Genomic DNA, 16707 nt, shown 5'->3' with positions numbered 1-16707 from the left:
CTCTAAGAAGTATTACCTTCTGTGGTTCTATTTTATGTAGATAAAGTTCAATAATATATTTTATGGATAGGAATAAACGTACATTTGTTAATGTTCCCTGTGAGAATCTGTTAAAATTTAAAAATCATTCAGGCCAATAACTGTTTCCCAGAAAGCCTATTAATTTGGAATTAAACTATCTTTTCCATTTTTTAGATGCAAAACATTTATCTTTATAAAAATATATGTTTAAACACACAAGTTAAATATAGTATAATCATTTCATAGTGCCATAATTTTATGGCATTCATAATGATGCCAAAATAATACCATGTTTTAAGTAATTGATATAATAGCAATTCAATTAGTTCATTTTGTTTCCTGCTAGGATTTTGCAGCAAGATGTAGAGCAACACTATATATAATTTTAAGGAAGCTATAGGTAAACAGTTTAGTTAATTGTCAAGCAACTGAAAATTATTAGGCAAACTGCAACTCTCACCATTCCCCAAATCATAGAGGCACACTTCTTCCATAAAAACAAAACTGATGGTATTATTATATGAAGTATTTTCCTGAATTTAAAATATTCACTATGGCCACAAGACTGTACCATACAAAGTAGCATGCTGCCTCCCAAATCCTATATCCTGACCTCTTCATCCATGATCACTGTCCTCTAGACATGTGGGCTATTTTTATTTCCTGACCCACACCAAATTTTTCCTCTATCCAAGGCCCTTGAACCTGCTGTTACCCATACTAAGAAAGGGCTTCTCTTCAATCTTTTCATGGCTATTTTTTTTTAAAATATGCTTACAATCTCAACTTCTTATCCATTACTCATATAGGACTTTCCTGCGTTTTCTAATATAGATTGTTTCTTTTTTCATCACATCACACCTTTTAGTTATGTAACATTTATCACAATTTGAAAAGTTGTTTATTTACTATCTGCCTGTTCCTAGATTGCAATGTCTAAGAGGATTAAGAAGATGTCTATTTTTCCGTTTTAATCTCAATCCCTAGTACATTGCCAAACAAGTATTAGGAATGTAATAACTATTTATAGCAAGAAGGCAGGAGGCAAGAAGGAGGAAATTTGTCTACTTTGCATTTATTTTCATTCTGCATTTAACATAGTACTTGAGAGCTTGACTCTTTTTTATGTTCATTATATTGAAAACTAATATATGTGTAGAGATATACACATAGGTGGTGGTTTTCCTGGTGCATACATTTGAGAAAATTTTAACTCTACACTTAAATTCTTAACAGTTTATTGAATCTAAATTACATCTGTATTTAGGAAAATACTTGTTAGGAAAAACGTTTCTCTGCTGTATGGAGAATGAATCAGAAGGCAGCAAAACTGGCATCAGAAAAGTACATTAGATGGCTGATACAGTAACCTAGGAGACAGATGGAGTTGAATTTTACCCTATTATCAGATCCATAAGGGACACACAAAAAATGAGGAATCAGTCAAAAACTTGAATAGAAAAATACAGCTCTCTCTTCTTCGCATATAGTTAAAAAAACTGTCTTCAGGAAGAAGTCCCATGTGTCAGCACATATTTCATTGTTATTGGGACCTAGTCCATACATAATAGAAATTTTATTATATATAATGTTGATCTAAAATGAATGAACAATATGGTCATTCCAGAAACTTAGGGGGCTTTATCCAATTTTCTCATCTTATACAAATTAAGACAGGGGAATAGAGAATCACAGAATTTTTATCAAGAAACCCCTCTCCTGTACTTTCCCCAAGTTCAAAGTTTAATAGGGGTGGAGAGGCTACTTGTGCCTCTTGGGATATCCCAGGAAATAAATAATGATCCTGTAGTAGTAAAAACAATAACAACAACATATAAGAGAAGCTTAATACATGCCATGTTCAATGTATTATGTCAATTACTACTCAAAATAAGCTTAGGAGGAATTATTATCTTCTTCGTTTTTATACAAAGAGACTAAGGATGACTGAAGTTAAGTAAATTTACTGAAGGTCATCAAGTAGTGAGTGTCAAGGGTAGAAATATGAATACCTGTCAAGTGTAGGTCCATAACTTATGCTCTTAAGGACTGCGCTATACTGTAGGACTTGCTTTTTTGTTTTGGTCACCAGCCGTGTATGCTGAACTTAGTTGCTATGGAAAAGATGAAAAGATTTTTCTAAAAGAAGATAAATTTCAGGGAAAGGGATATGCCATTATTATTATTTAATTAAACAGTAATTACTGAACATTTATTAGAAGCAAGGCACTTCTCTAAAAGTCTGGAGTATAGCAGTGGACAAGACAGCATCTCTGTTCTCGTGCATCCTGGATTCTAGCTGAGTGAGACAGAAAGTAAAAAATTAAAATACTAAATCAGTAGGTGTCATAATACAAAAATTTTCTAATTACTGAAGACTGTAAATACTGGGCAAAGGGGAAACATAGAAGAGAACTGGAGTTATGAATATAGGATTGAGGGACATTTGCAATAGTGCATTGAATGATCAGTGTAGGCATTGAGAAGGCAATATTTGAGAAAGATGTGAAGAAGGTGAACAAAGTAGTGGATATCAGGCAGGGAGAAATGAATCAAATAGGGAACATAATACTAAATATATTTTCTTAAATACTAAAAAAAAATGTTACCATAACAGAACTGAGAAAAAATGAGAGATGTTATACTCTCATTTAACACAAATGTGGTGGATTCCCAAGAAGAGGCAGAACTTGCTAAAGCAAAAACCAGTCCTGCATTCTTTCTCCTTCACCCAGTTTGGGATCATATAATGGAAGTTAAAAGACTGAATGAGAAAGCAGTTCTTGTGGAATAAGGTTATTGGCCTAAGTGCAGAAAGAGCTGCAGCAGTTTCATGTTCCCTCCTCACAGTGACATATGTTCCACTTCTCCCTCAAGGCAAGTGAAAAGCAAAGTCAAGAAACTTACTCATAGATGTCTACCATTTAGCGAAGACTAACAGAGATAACTGCTATCTCTACCCAAAACAGAGAACTTGCATTATTTACTTCTTAATGCTGTTTCAGCACAGCGTAGACAGAGAATTCTTAGCAAAATTTGGCCTGTGGTCTCTATAATTTAAGCAGCCCAGGTGACTAATGTAGCTTGATTCTTTCCTGAAAAAGTCTAAAGAAGATAGGCTGGTTTGAACAATCCCTATAGTGAATCTGTGTCAGAAAAACACCATTACTTTCAGAAGCTGACAAGTAATTTTTCAGAGTCTGTTTTTCATTCATTCATTCTTCCTGAGCTAAATGGATGCCAGAAAAATAGTCATGCTGGAATCATCTTGAAAAGATTGTTTATTTAGAGCTTATAATGCAACTCTAGTAAGAAAATGCTAATAGAAAGTCAGAGTGGATGTATTTTTGGAATGGAACGAAGGACTGTCGTGAAACATCAAGTCCCTACAGCATGACCCATGTCAGGGAATAGTGCAAGTCTCAAGGTTCCCAGGGGGAGGAAGGAGGAGGGTTAGCTTCACGGAACCCGTATAACTCCCCCATGAAGGAATGACTCGGCATGTAAGCATCTTTCACCCAGAAAGTACAGTAAGATCTTTCTGCAAATGTAACCGTCCTCCCTAGCTCGACCCTAATCTTGAAAAAAGCCAAATGCAGCGTAATAAAAAGAGGAGGAGCCTTTACAACATGATGTAATAGGTGGGCTGCAGAAATCTTAAGTCAGGCCTAAGGAGAGAACAGAAAAAATAAAAAAAATAAAATAAAAAAATTAAAGTGAGTGAGAGATTGAAGGATCAATTTAGATGAATTTAATACCTGAAAATGAGATTGCAATCTCTAAAATGAATGGAAAATTTTGACATTAGATATATATTGTCCAGATGTGGTGTCGGGGGCAGGGGGAGGGGTAGATTCAACAGATGATGTTTAAAAAGAAACACAATTTCTGGACCATACTATTTAATTCCATCATGCTCAATAAATCAGTTACAGAGAAATTCAACCATATTTTAAGTATAATTTCATAATAGAAGGCACACAGTGAAAGATGTTTAAATTAATAACATTAAATCTAAACATGACTGTATTTCTGTTACCATTCACTCTCCCAATTATTAGGGGTGAACATCATCTATCACAATATATCAATATCAATTAAATATCTTACAGATATAAAACAAATGGTGATTATAGGGTTAAGGGACTTCCCTGAGATAATTTAGTTTACAAATTATACCATACACAAAAATAAACTCAAAATGGATTAAAGACCTGAATGTAAGGCTGGACACTATAAAACTCTTAGAGGAAAACGTAGGCAGAACATTCTGACATAAACTGCAGCAATGTCTTTTTCAATCTATCTCCTAGAGTAATGAAGGAAAAAACAAAACAAAACAAATGGGACCTAATTAAACTCAAAAGCTTTTGCATAGCAAAAGAAACCATAAGCAAAACAAAAAGACAACCCATGGAAAGGGAGAAAATATTTGCAAAGGATGCAACTGACGAGGGATTAATCTCCAAAATTTACAAACAGTTCATGCAGCTCAATATCAAAAAACCAAACAATCCAATTAAAATATAGACAGAAAACCTAAATAGACGTTTCTCCAAAGAAGACATACAGATGGCCAAGAGGCATGTGAAAAGATGCTCAACATTGCTAATTACTAGAGAAATGCAAATCAAAACTATAATGAGGTACCACTTCACACCAGTCAGAATGGCCATCATCAAAATGTCTAACAATAAATGCTGGGGAGGGTGTGGAGAAAAGGGAACCATTCTACACTGTTGATGGGAATGTAAATTGGTTCAGCCATGACGGAAAACAGTATGGAGGTTCCTTAAAAAATTAAAAATAAAACTACCATATGACCTAGCAATCCCACTCCCGGACATGTGTATGGAGAAAAACTTGGTTTTAAAGGATGCATGCACCCCAGTGTTCCTTGCCACACTGTTTACAATAGCAAAGACATGGAAGCAACAAAATGTTCATCAACAGATGAGTGAGTAAAGGTGATGTGGGACATACATACAGCTGCATATTACTCAGGTATTAGAAGGAATGAAATAATGCTATTTACAGAAACATTGATGGACCTAGAGATTATCATACTAAGTGAAGTAACAGACACAGAAACATAAATATCATATGAAATTGCTTATATGCAGAAAGAAAGTGAAAGTGAAAGTCACTTAGTCATGTCCGACTCTTTGTGTCCCCATGGACTCTATAGTCCTTGGAATTCTCCAGGCCAGAATACTGGAGTGGGTAACCTTTCCCTTCTCCAGGGGATCTTCCCAACCCAGGGATCGAACCCAGGTCTCCCTCATTGCAGGCAGATTCTTTACCAGCTGAGCCACAAGGAAAGCCCAAGAATACTGGAGTGGGTAGCCTATCCCTTCTCCAGCAGATCTTTCTGACCTAGGAATTGAACCGGGGTCTCCTGCATTGCAGGCAAATTCTTTACCAACTGAGCTATCAGGGAAGCCCTTATATGCAGAATCTGATGCAAATAAACTTATTTACACACCAGAAATAGATTCACAGATGTAGAGAATGAATTTACAGTTACCAGGGTGGGAAGGTCAAGGAGGTGATAGATCCGGAGTTTGGGATTGACACATACATACTGCTATATTTAAAATAGATAAGCAACAAGGACCTACTGTATATAGCACAAGGAACTCCGCTAAATATTCTGTAATAACCTAAATGGGAAAAGGAATCGAGAAAGTATAGACACTTGTATATGTATAACTGAATCATTTTGTTGCACACTTGAAACTATTGTGGCATTGGTAATAAATGACACTCCAATATAAAGTAAAAATTGTTTTAAGTTCTAAAAATTAAAAAGAGATTAAAAATTACCTTGATGTAGAATAAGCTAAAAGTGTCTAAATTTTTCTAATTTCTTATAATTTGACTAATGAAATAATGGGTTTATGAAGCTTATAAAGTAATTATTTAAGTAATTTAAGTAATTAATTAAATATATGTTGATGAAGTTAATGAAGAATAATCAATTTCAAATGTACACTTCTTTCAAATTTGGAAGTTTTTTCTGAAAATTATTAAGAACTAATTTTAAAATAAAGAATGTAGGTGTTTATTAACAAAGTTAAAGGGAGATAATTTGGTTAAATGATAATTTTTACCTGGAATTATAAAGATATTGCTATTGACTTTAAAAATCATCACTTTGAATTTTCCTTCTAAGAACTACTATGGAAAATTAGTTTTCCATTAAAAATAAGAAATATATGATTATTATCTCAAATTATTACCACCACCAACCACCACCACCTCAAATTTAAAATGTCTTATTCTTTATTTTGAATTATTTAAGAACATGTATTTACTCAATTTCTCTTATATAATATATATTTCATAAGATTAAAAAAGGCATTATCCAAAGTTGCAGGTTTGTGTGTACATGCATAAGTATAGGACACCAGGCTTTCAGAATGATGATTATTTTAAAGAAGTTAAATATATACTTGCTTATTCTAAGACTAAGATGAAGGGAGGAGATGCTAGATTAAAACAGGTAAAATAGATTTTAAAAACTGATAATTTATTAACATAATTCCTAGCATCTATTCTTTTGCTGAAAGATTATAGTTTATTATTATTTAAAAGTAACTGAGGGAGTTCCCCAGTGGCCAAGTAGTTAGGATTCTGGGCTTTCACTGCCATGGCCCAAGTTCAATTCCTGGTCTGAGAACTGAAATCCTACATGCCCCCCAGTCTCCTTCTGTACATATTTTTAAAGGTCATACACAGTACATTTTGCACATAACTTTAAAATCTTCAAAACTCTCACTATATTTTTTACCATATTGTATCCAACTCTGAAATTAATTGATGCTCAACAGGTATTTATATTTAAGATGGTTGTGTGTGTGTGTGTCTGTTTTTCCCCATTTGACGCAGTTGACTATATTGGATTGACAAAGAATCAGGGAAGATGCCTCAGCTGGAGGCAGTGGTAGGAGAATAAATCTACTTTTTCGCATCTGTAACTTGAAGACCTACTTACTGGATGGGGTGAGTAGAGCATAAGTCCTTCAACTGGCCATTGACAGGTAAATTTAGTTTGTGTTAAAATTATGGCACAAATGATGTATTACATTATTTAATTATCCTTAATATAGTTCTAGTCTACTGCATAACTTTTAAATAGCAAAAAAAGAAATTGTTTTTAGAACATTAAAAAATTTTCACCATTTTTCTTCCAAAATATACTACTCATTTTCAAGTGAAAAGACTTCTTCAACTGAGGTTAAAAAAAAAAAAAAAAACCAGCAATAACTATTATAACAAAGAAAAGGATGTTACCAACAAATTAGATCAGTTTTAGCTAGTTTGTGGATCTACCTTAATTTCTCTGTCCTATGCTTTCACCAGTTAGAAAACTGTCATAGTCTCTCATAGCACCATGTGCCTTTGCTATGTAGTATTTATCTAAGTTAAAGCTTAGTAAAACTTTGATCATTGCCTGCCACCCCATGAAACTGCAAACTCCATGAGGACAGAATTATGGCTTTTGCTACCCCATAGTTATATAGTTACTAGCATAGAACTAGCTGAAATACTAGTTACTTCTATAGCTTATATCTAGAGTTTTTTCCTTACTTATTGTATTTCAAATGTGTTTTCAAAAGCAATTTATAAAAAGGGACTGTTAACCTGCACAAAAGAACACAAATAATTCATTTATTTCTTTCTACCAAGGTTATATTGACATGTTATATTCAGTTTGTTTTGGCCATTTAATTTAAATGTGCTTAAATAAATTACAGAACTTGTTATTTATCTGTCTCACTACATAGACTTTGGTGCTACTATGATACTTGTGTTCATGGCAGGGTTTCAGTTATTACAAAGGACCTTGGCTTAAAAAGCACCTTTTGTTTTCCCCACTATTATGTTATTTGGTATTCATAAGGTTTTCTTTATAAATGAGTAGAGAATGTAATATCAGGACTACTTATTTACATATTTATGTATTATATTATTATAGTACTTTATCTTGAGAGTTACATAACAATTTCATAATAATATAGAATTATTACCATATTTGCCCTCTTATTTTATACTGTAGGGATTAATGTGATTTGGAATTAAATTTTATTTTGACCCTAAATCACTAATGTGTAACTTTAAAGTAGTTTTTTTAAAATTTCCTTTTAAAAGATACATATTCTCTAGAATACAGAAGAAATGAATAGCAAATAACCTTCCCAGTAAAGCAAACTGGAGAAGTCTTTTACATCTCAAAACAATCCAAGTATTTTTCTTATTTTTACAGAGAAAAAGAAAGACAGGTGAATGGTGAATGGTGTGGTGTATTACACTAGAAATATATGACTGGGGAAATCTTAACCCCTACTCCACCACCAAAATTCAGAAGAGTTGGGCCATTTTCAGAACTGCTCTATATCTTGTTTTTAAGAGTCAGAAAAGTAAAATATTATTTTCCTCATCTAACTTACAAAGCTATAGAAGGAGAAAAAGTGTGCATGCCAATATTCTCAGGAAAAAAAAGCCCCAATATCTAGAAAGTGTAAATTGTTTTCCTCCAGAAATGAAAAAAGCTCTTTAAGTTTTCACATAACAAAGAAGTTAATCAAGCTGTTGCTTGTATGATTGAGGTGATTAAAACTGTTAACTTTAAATATCTATACACTGAAGATAAAGATATCCAGATATTGAAGCAGCAATATTTTTTTCTATTTTCATAGTCAGTATGGTTGCCTCAATATAGAATTTTTGTAGGAAAACTATGTGACAACAATCAACAAGTCATCCTATAAATTTTCTCAATAGAAGACAAAGTTTTTTTGAAAATGGGATGACAAGGAGTGGTTAACTTTCTGGGTAATGACTGAACTGCAGATTAAACTACTCTTTAGTTACACATAGCCATTAAGAAAATACACTTTCTAAACATTTTTCCCAGGTATTAATATCATTTAATATGTTATTAAACTAATAAAATAACAATACTGGATTATTTCTAAGCATATCTTTTAGAGCTTTCAATCAAAAGTGCAAGATAAATTTTAAAATGGAGTGACTAATGCAGACTGAGGACCTCAAGCCACACTACTAGGTAAATTCAATCTTTAAAGTTATTTAGTGGGCTAATAGAATGTATATCCATACTAGCTTCTATTGTATGATGGTAGAATCAGATAATTATAAAAATTAAAATTGATCAGTTAACTACACTTATAAGCAAGCAGTACTGAGCAAATGAACCTGATGAAAAAAATCAGAATAAAAAAACAAAATAGAAAACAAAATTTGGAAAATAGTGACAGATATAAAATGTAGCCAGTTATCATTACCATGTATGAACATATAATTCTAAAATATTTTTTGAGAGAACATGCCAAGTCACCTTTTATTTATACAGAAAAGTTGTATTTAGCGAAGGACACATCAAGGTCAGAGCGGCTATGGCCCAAGAGACAAGGCAGGGAGGTGACAGGCCTTCTGAGAACCTGCTTCAGGAGAAGGGGTCTGGGGCAAAGTGATGAGATGATAAGTGGTGAGTGCTGGCAGCCACAGGAAGGAGAAAGCTCCAGTTGCATCAACGAGGTTGGCAGGTCATGCGTGGAACTCACATCCACTCACTGCTACTAGTAGGGCTGGGGTGGGGAGGAGGGTGGGGGAAATTAGTGCTATTAACTGGAGTTAAGAGCCGCACCCTGGTTCCTGGAAAACACCCACCAAGAGACACAGGAACGAACCCCAGGATGGTGTGAAGTGTATGTAAGTGTGCACATTTATCGTTATATATCTCTATATCTGTCCACATACATACCTAATCATTATTTTGTTACTTCTAATTATCTGTTGCTTTTAAGCAAGTCTAGTGTCTCTATAATCTTGGTTTCCAAGTCAAATGTTGTTGACAAAAACTACTTAACAAATGTTGGTAAAATTTTGTGTGTGTGTGTGTATATATACACATGATATAAAATAAATATATTTTATACACTGAAATAGATTGCATAACTTGGCATATGTTCATTAAAATCTATATTATATATTAATATTTATATGTAAAATCTGGTTCCATGTATGTGTACACATGACACAAGTGGATTGGAAAATCTGAAATTGATGTTTCATTGTAACTATTTCTGACTTTGAAGAAGTCACCTAAGTCTTTTATAACTCACATGGATTTCTTATAACCAGTAGCAGGAAGATGAATTCTTTCTTTCATAATTGCCTGAATAAGAAATGTGCCCATCACAACTGAAATCCTGTATCTTTAAGCACTTAAATTGTTTGGATCTGTGATGGTCAAACAGTTCCTGAAATGCACTAACTATAAAGTTTTTCCCAGTCTTCCAAGGTCTGTGATTTTAGCAGAAGTACTTTGGACAGTCATGTAGGGGAGGAAAATAATTTCCCTTCTACACTTGTAGATTCTTGGTTGAGACATCATTGCATTAATAAGATTCACAAGAGAGAGAAGAAAAAAAAAAAAAAGCGAACAGAAATGTAGTAACATGTATACTTTCTGTATACACAGGAGATACCCAGAAAAGCTAAGTCCTTCAAATGGCCCAAGCCACCTCCTTATATCCAGTGTCTGGTTAAAGACAAAAGATGTGAGCAGGGGGAGCCAGTTGAGGGCAGTTATTGAGTAAAGCACTGTCAACAAGGGGATGGTTGTTGGGCAGATTCAAGTCTCTGCCTTCAACATTGTAAGTTTTGAGATATTTACCCAAACTCTTCTTTCTGGTACAGGGATGGAGATACTCATAAAAATGGAGATTTCTGGTATTTGAATGACTCTTACAAAAGGAAACTTCCACTCAGTTTTAAGCTTCACACCTGTATGTGCTGTTTGTTAAAAATAATAAGCCTAAAATAATCCTTATGCCGAAGAGGCAATGTTGGGTTGGCAAATTCTGCTTCTTTTCAACAAATATATGTCATTTCAGTAAAGCCCGTGAAAGTCACTCAGTAGTGTTCTCCAGGCCAGAATACTGGAGTGGGTAGCCTTTCTCTTCTCCAGGGGATCTTCCCAACCCAGGGATCGAACTGGGGTCTTCTGCATTGCAGGCGGATTCTTTACCAACTGAACTATCAGGGAAGCCCTGGTAAAGCCATTGGTACTTAGATTGTGGAAAGTCTGTCTTGGAATTACTAGGAAGTTATTCTAGTCACGGTCCTAGCAAAATAATATTTACAACAAAGATAAAATCTCTAAACTCAGTCTTACATTCTTCCAGTTTGAGGAGAAATCCTTGTTGATATGATGCAAATTTTAAAATGTGTAGAACAGAGGCCTCTTTTGCTAAATAGTCTGTAATTCAATTACCTTGAGGAGATTATTCTAAACTGAGTCTAAGATATCAGATGCATTTATGTAACTAAATTAAAAGCTGATTTTTAAATTTCTGCCTACCATCCAGATGTTTTGTCTAGAAGGCAGTAGGCAGCTGGATCCTGGGAAATACTGAGTGATAAATATTTCTCTCTCTCTTTTTTTTTTTTTAACAGATAGATGTTTGTCTCAGGGTAGACACTACTTGAAATGTTATATCTATAACTAAGCAAGTAAATATGCTGAGGAAGTGATTTTGATTCTTCTTTTCTAATAAGGCCAAGTGGAAAATCTGGAAAGATAGGAAACAACAAGCTTGTTTGGTTCAAGAATCATACAAGTTTATAAAGTTTCCCAGATGATTCATATGATAGCATTGTATAAAAATATGTGACAGTTTAGATAGTTCAGAAATTAACTATCCCCCACATAAGAGATATTAGCTATAAACATCCTCATACCAATGATTCATATTCCCCCTTGTTTTACTGTTGTAGAGACACAATCTAATTAGTCATTTTTAATTAGGGAAATTTACTCTTTGAAGTTATGTAAATAAAAAGTCATTAATTTTTTTAAATATTCCTTCAACTTTCTGATTCTACTACCACTGTTTACCCAAAAAGCCTTTTTTGAATTTTTCCTAGAAACTCACATTTTTCTAGTCACTTGCTGTCCTTCTTCAGGATCAGCTTCAGAGATCAAAGCTACTATTTTCATCCAGTTCTATTCAGCCATTCAAATGGCTTTTTTTTTCTTCTTTTTATGGGATTGCAACAAACTAAAACTCTGATCACATTCTCTGCACCAAACTACAATGACTCCATTCTCTGTCATTACTGAGAAAATGTGAAAATCCTCCTATTAAAGAGTTTTCATGACACATAACTCCCATTATTTAGAGCTCATCTAGTTACTATGCTAAGAATTGAAAATTAAAATGTATCCCTAAGTATTAGTTTTTATATAATATTTAGAAAGAAAAGGTAGGACTGTTGCTGTAAGAAGACATCTTAAATTTGATACTCTTACAAATAATAAAATTGCATGTTTTGGTTAAAATAAGTCCCTTGGAGATAAAATACATAAAAATGTACTCATCTATTTAATTATAAAGTTGCTTACTAAAATGAATATAAGTGTGTGGGAAGGAAAGTATATTTTAATCCACAGGTTTCATAAATGGTAGGAACATGAGAATGATGTTTTTCTATCAACAAGTAACTATAAATTCTCCAATTTTTGAAACAAATTAAAGGTTACATACTACATTAAATAGTAAAATATGTGTAAGTTTAATTAAAAACATTGTTTTTCCAGTATGCCACTAAAATGCATAACACATAAACTATTTTCAGTAAAAGGCCCTCTTCTGAGAAAGCTTCTTAATCTTACACTCTTAAAGAAAATGCATTCAATTTTTATAGTAATGGAGGAAGGTATGAAAAGTACTGGTAGTTTAAGCAGGCCCCTCTGTCTACTTAGAAACTCCAAAGAGAAGACTTTCACTCCTCGTTTTGCTTGGGTCTCCTTTTTATGGAAATCTTTTCCTCTCATTATCTACTCTAGAGAATGGAGGACCAGCAAAGTTAGCTTTTCAATACAATAAGAAGTTATTTTAATCTTCATCTCATTTATCTCCCTTTATTACAACTACTACATAACAGTATCAACTCCCAGGAATACCCTAGGCAATGGCTTGGTTTCTTCTATAGCTAGTTTCTCTTCTTTTCTTTCTTTGAGTAAGGGTTAGGGGTAGTATTTTTAGAGTTTTGTCTCAAAGTGACAGTAAAGAAGAGTGCAACTAATATAAGTACAATAGACCTCTAACCTGCCTTTAGATCTGGCTGGAAATCCTGATGGTGTGTGTTGGGTCAAGGGGGTTGTTTTTGTGGGTAGATAAATGATGAACTATATGTGAACTATATATATAAATGATGAACTATATATATTTCCTTGATATCTTTGGTGCAATGAAGTTTAAAAAAAAAAATAGGTGCAAAACACTTCACAACACAATCCTTTCCCATCTTTTCCATTCAGTGCAATAAGGCTCTAAGACATTAATGCTTAACTTCCCAATTTGGCATCACATTTACCTGGCTCAGCATATTTTTCAACACCGCAGCAAAGCCAACTCTTTCCCAGACCTATATCCCTCCATGCATTAACTACATTCTCCACCCCCTGCCCAACAGTGCTCTCCTATCTCAAGGAGGGGGAATGGATAATCAAAACAGGGTCCCCAGACATCATCAGTGCTCCTTTGCTCCATTGGCATTCTGTCTTCACTATGACAATGTCCGGTGTAAATATAAAGTTGTCTTATGGGATTAGACAAGCTTCTTTTCCTTTGGCCCCGACAGGACTGCTGTCCCTGGTGCTGAACTATGTTACCCCACCAGGGAGTCTGCTGCCAGGTCAATGGGGCTGGATGGAAAACCTGGCTCACTGATCTTAAGAATGCTCAGGTGCAGAAACAAGAGATACTTTGGTCACAGGAGCAGAGCCCATCCCCCAACACACACACACACACACAAACACATCTGCCGGGTGTATGCCAGGACCCCATCTGTAGTGTTCTCTCCCAGACCCCCACCCAAACGCCTCCAACATGGCCTCAAATGACAGCATGTATCGGTAGAGCCCACCTAGACATCGGATTGCAGTACTATCAAAATGCTACTCCCCAAACGCAAAGTCTTTATGACGTTAGCTTTTCCATTCTAAAATAAATAAATAAAACCCATTAAATAAATAAATAAAAACGAAAGTGACCTTCCTTTTTTCTCCCTCCTTTTCTTGCCCCACATATTCACATTCTCCTAAATAACAAAGCCCCAAACCTCAGAACAGTCTTTTAAATCTGGGTGGTCTCCCTAGTTCCTTGGTCCCCACCCCTTCCCCCACCTCTCTGAAACAAAACGACGCCGAAAAGGGCATCTCTTACCCCGGGTAGAGCGATAGCAGGAGCAGAATCCACACCGTCATTTTCTGTGAAAATACAGGAGTCGAGTAGACTGAGCTTCCTGTGCTCCATATATTTGTCAAACTCATCGTTTTTTTTTTTTTTCCTCCCCTGCCTCTAGCCTCTAGGTTGCAGAAGAATCCCTCCCCTTTGTATTATTATTATGCTTATGATGGCTCCCCCCACCTGCCTCTAGTAGGTCCGTCACTGGGGAGCTGTATTGCTACCAGCTTCGGGAATTAATATTCAGAGGGCAGAAATAACATCAGCACAAACGCTTGCAGATCCCATCAAAGCATCAGCTCACGGAGCAGCTTTCAAGTCTGGGGGAATAATATAATTGAGGCAGGGGGAGGGTACAGGGGGAGACGCACAGGAGACAAATAAGAGAATGAGAAACGCGGGCACACTCTCACACAGATTCATGTCCCCCCCGCCCCCCGCACCACCACCACTCACACAGACTCTCCCAGGTCCATCGTTTTAGGTTTGTTTATTTGTTTGCTTTGTTTTGATTTTTCTTTTAGAGGGCAGCAAGTATGTATGGGTGTTGGGGGTGTGTGTATGTGTTTAAAAGAAATACTCGAGTCTCTGCGTGATTAACTATCACGCAGATTAACTATGAGGTCAAAGTGGAAGCGATGCGTGCTGCTGCAGAAGGAATTAACACATGCGTGGTATCTTTCCAGCGCTTTTTAACTCTTTGGTGCACACACACACACATGCAACGAGAGGCTTTCCTGGAGACAAGAGATGCTTTAGTAATTTATATACTATATCACCAGTGACAGAAGGTATCTCTTCAGATCTGCCAAGAATCCTTATTTAAAATCATGCAACATTAGAAATCATGGTTACATCGTAGGGGAAGGGAGAGCACGGGGTGGGGGAGGAGTGGTTGTTTCTCTGTAAACCACCCATTAAGAAAACAGATTTGGTGAATTTTTAATTTGAATGAAGAGAGAAAACATTGATAGAATTACAAACAAGAAGAATCTATGCTCCTCAGTATTCACTCCTCTTTCTGCTCTCCATCCCTAGTGAAAGTGTAAAGAAACAAACTACTTGGATATTAAATAATATAAATATAAATGCATGAAAATAGCTGCCTAAAGCCTATAGGGGCCTGCTTCTTGAAAGGATGGTGGATAAAGGAGAAGGTCAAGATGACATTAACAATGTAAAGGGAATTCTATTTGCTCTGTGGGATTTGACTTTTGTTGTTGTTCTGCTTGGTGATAATTCTGAAAATTTCTGGAGTGGAAGAGTGGTGTTAGCATGCTGCTTTCTTCTCTAGAATGTTACCATGGATACTGATACATAGGAGATATCCTTTTATGTCAACTTAGTTCATCCACTGCAGAGGAAACCCCATTCACTCATCATGGAGAAGCAAGTGGAGGAGTGTTTCAAGGTTCCTGCCAAACTGAGACCATAGCAAAGATGTTCATGTAAAATTCCAAGTGAAGAGGACCAATCAGACCCCTTCCTGGAACATAGCAGAGAGTCAGTCCAAAACCAGTGCCTTTTCCACAATAAAGTCTTCCTGGTAGGGAACTTGAGTAAACAGTCCAGGATGCATAGGAATAGAGCATGGGATGAGTAGATGCACACTTCATCTGCAAACATAAAATATACTTAACGACAATAGGGAGAACTGTTGGCTTCCTTTAGACTGAGGAAACATATTCTGACACTAAAGCAAAAAACACCTAACAGACATGCCTGGAAACCTGCATGCCTTCAGAACTTAGACAGTTATTTATGGCATTTGAACAAAAGCCAATTAAAACAACAACAGTATTCACATGTAGTAGTCAACTTTTTTTTTTTTTGGTGGTGGTGATTAAATTAGAGACAGAAAAAAAATGAAAGTCTCTTCCTTTGCAATTTTCTTATTCCTTACTGCACTGTAAGGAATTTTGGCCCTCCTTATATTTATCTTTTTTTTTTTTTTTTTTTTTAGAAAACAAGTCTATGTTGTTAATAGCTGTGTATTTATTTTCAGTTAAGACATTCTATCATATTTTTGTAGGCCAAAGCTTACATGTTCACATGCCTACAAAAACAAAGCAAGTGAGAGGAGTGAGAAAAAAAAAGAAAAAAGAGCTAGTTCTGAATCAGTATAGTAGTGGAAACCATGCATACTGGGCTGGTTGTACCCCATCTGAATGGAGTTGCCACTGTTCTGTTCCAGTCAGTTGCCAGAGGAAATAGGAATACAATTATGAGAAATATCCTAATTTTTCAAATACAAAGGAGGCCAAACTGAACAGATATACAGACCATTAAGTTGCAAATAAAAACTGATGTGACAATCCTGTCTTCTACCAAATAGAACACTTCCAATTTTCCAATTTAAGTTATTTTTTTCCTTTGAATTTAGTGACAAGCATAGTGAAGCAGT

General features: G+C 35.2%; 1 protein-coding gene across 2 annotated transcripts in view; it reads right to left on the bottom strand.

Moving 5' to 3' along the window:
* The window catches only part of GABRG2 (gamma-aminobutyric acid type A receptor subunit gamma2), a 124543-nt gene extending 109911 nt beyond the window's left edge, over positions 1-14632 (bottom strand). Inside the window, exon 1 of one of the 2 annotated variants that reach the window (XM_043913480.1) lies at positions 14283-14632. In XM_043913480.1, the coding sequence (XP_043769415.1) occupies positions 14283-14389 (107 nt within the window). In that variant the 5' untranslated portion in view covers positions 14390-14632. The remainder of the gene's footprint in view (positions 1-14282) is intronic. The other variant, XM_043913481.1, reaches the window with a different exon arrangement.
* Between the last annotated feature and the right edge of the window lie 2075 nt (positions 14633-16707).

This window comes from Cervus elaphus, chromosome 9, assembly GCF_910594005.1.
Source record: "Cervus elaphus chromosome 9, mCerEla1.1, whole genome shotgun sequence".
Lineage (NCBI taxonomy): Eukaryota > Metazoa > Chordata > Mammalia > Artiodactyla > Cervidae > Cervus > Cervus elaphus.
Note: the sequence above shows the minus strand (reverse complement) of the source record. Positions and strands in the feature narration are given on the sequence as shown.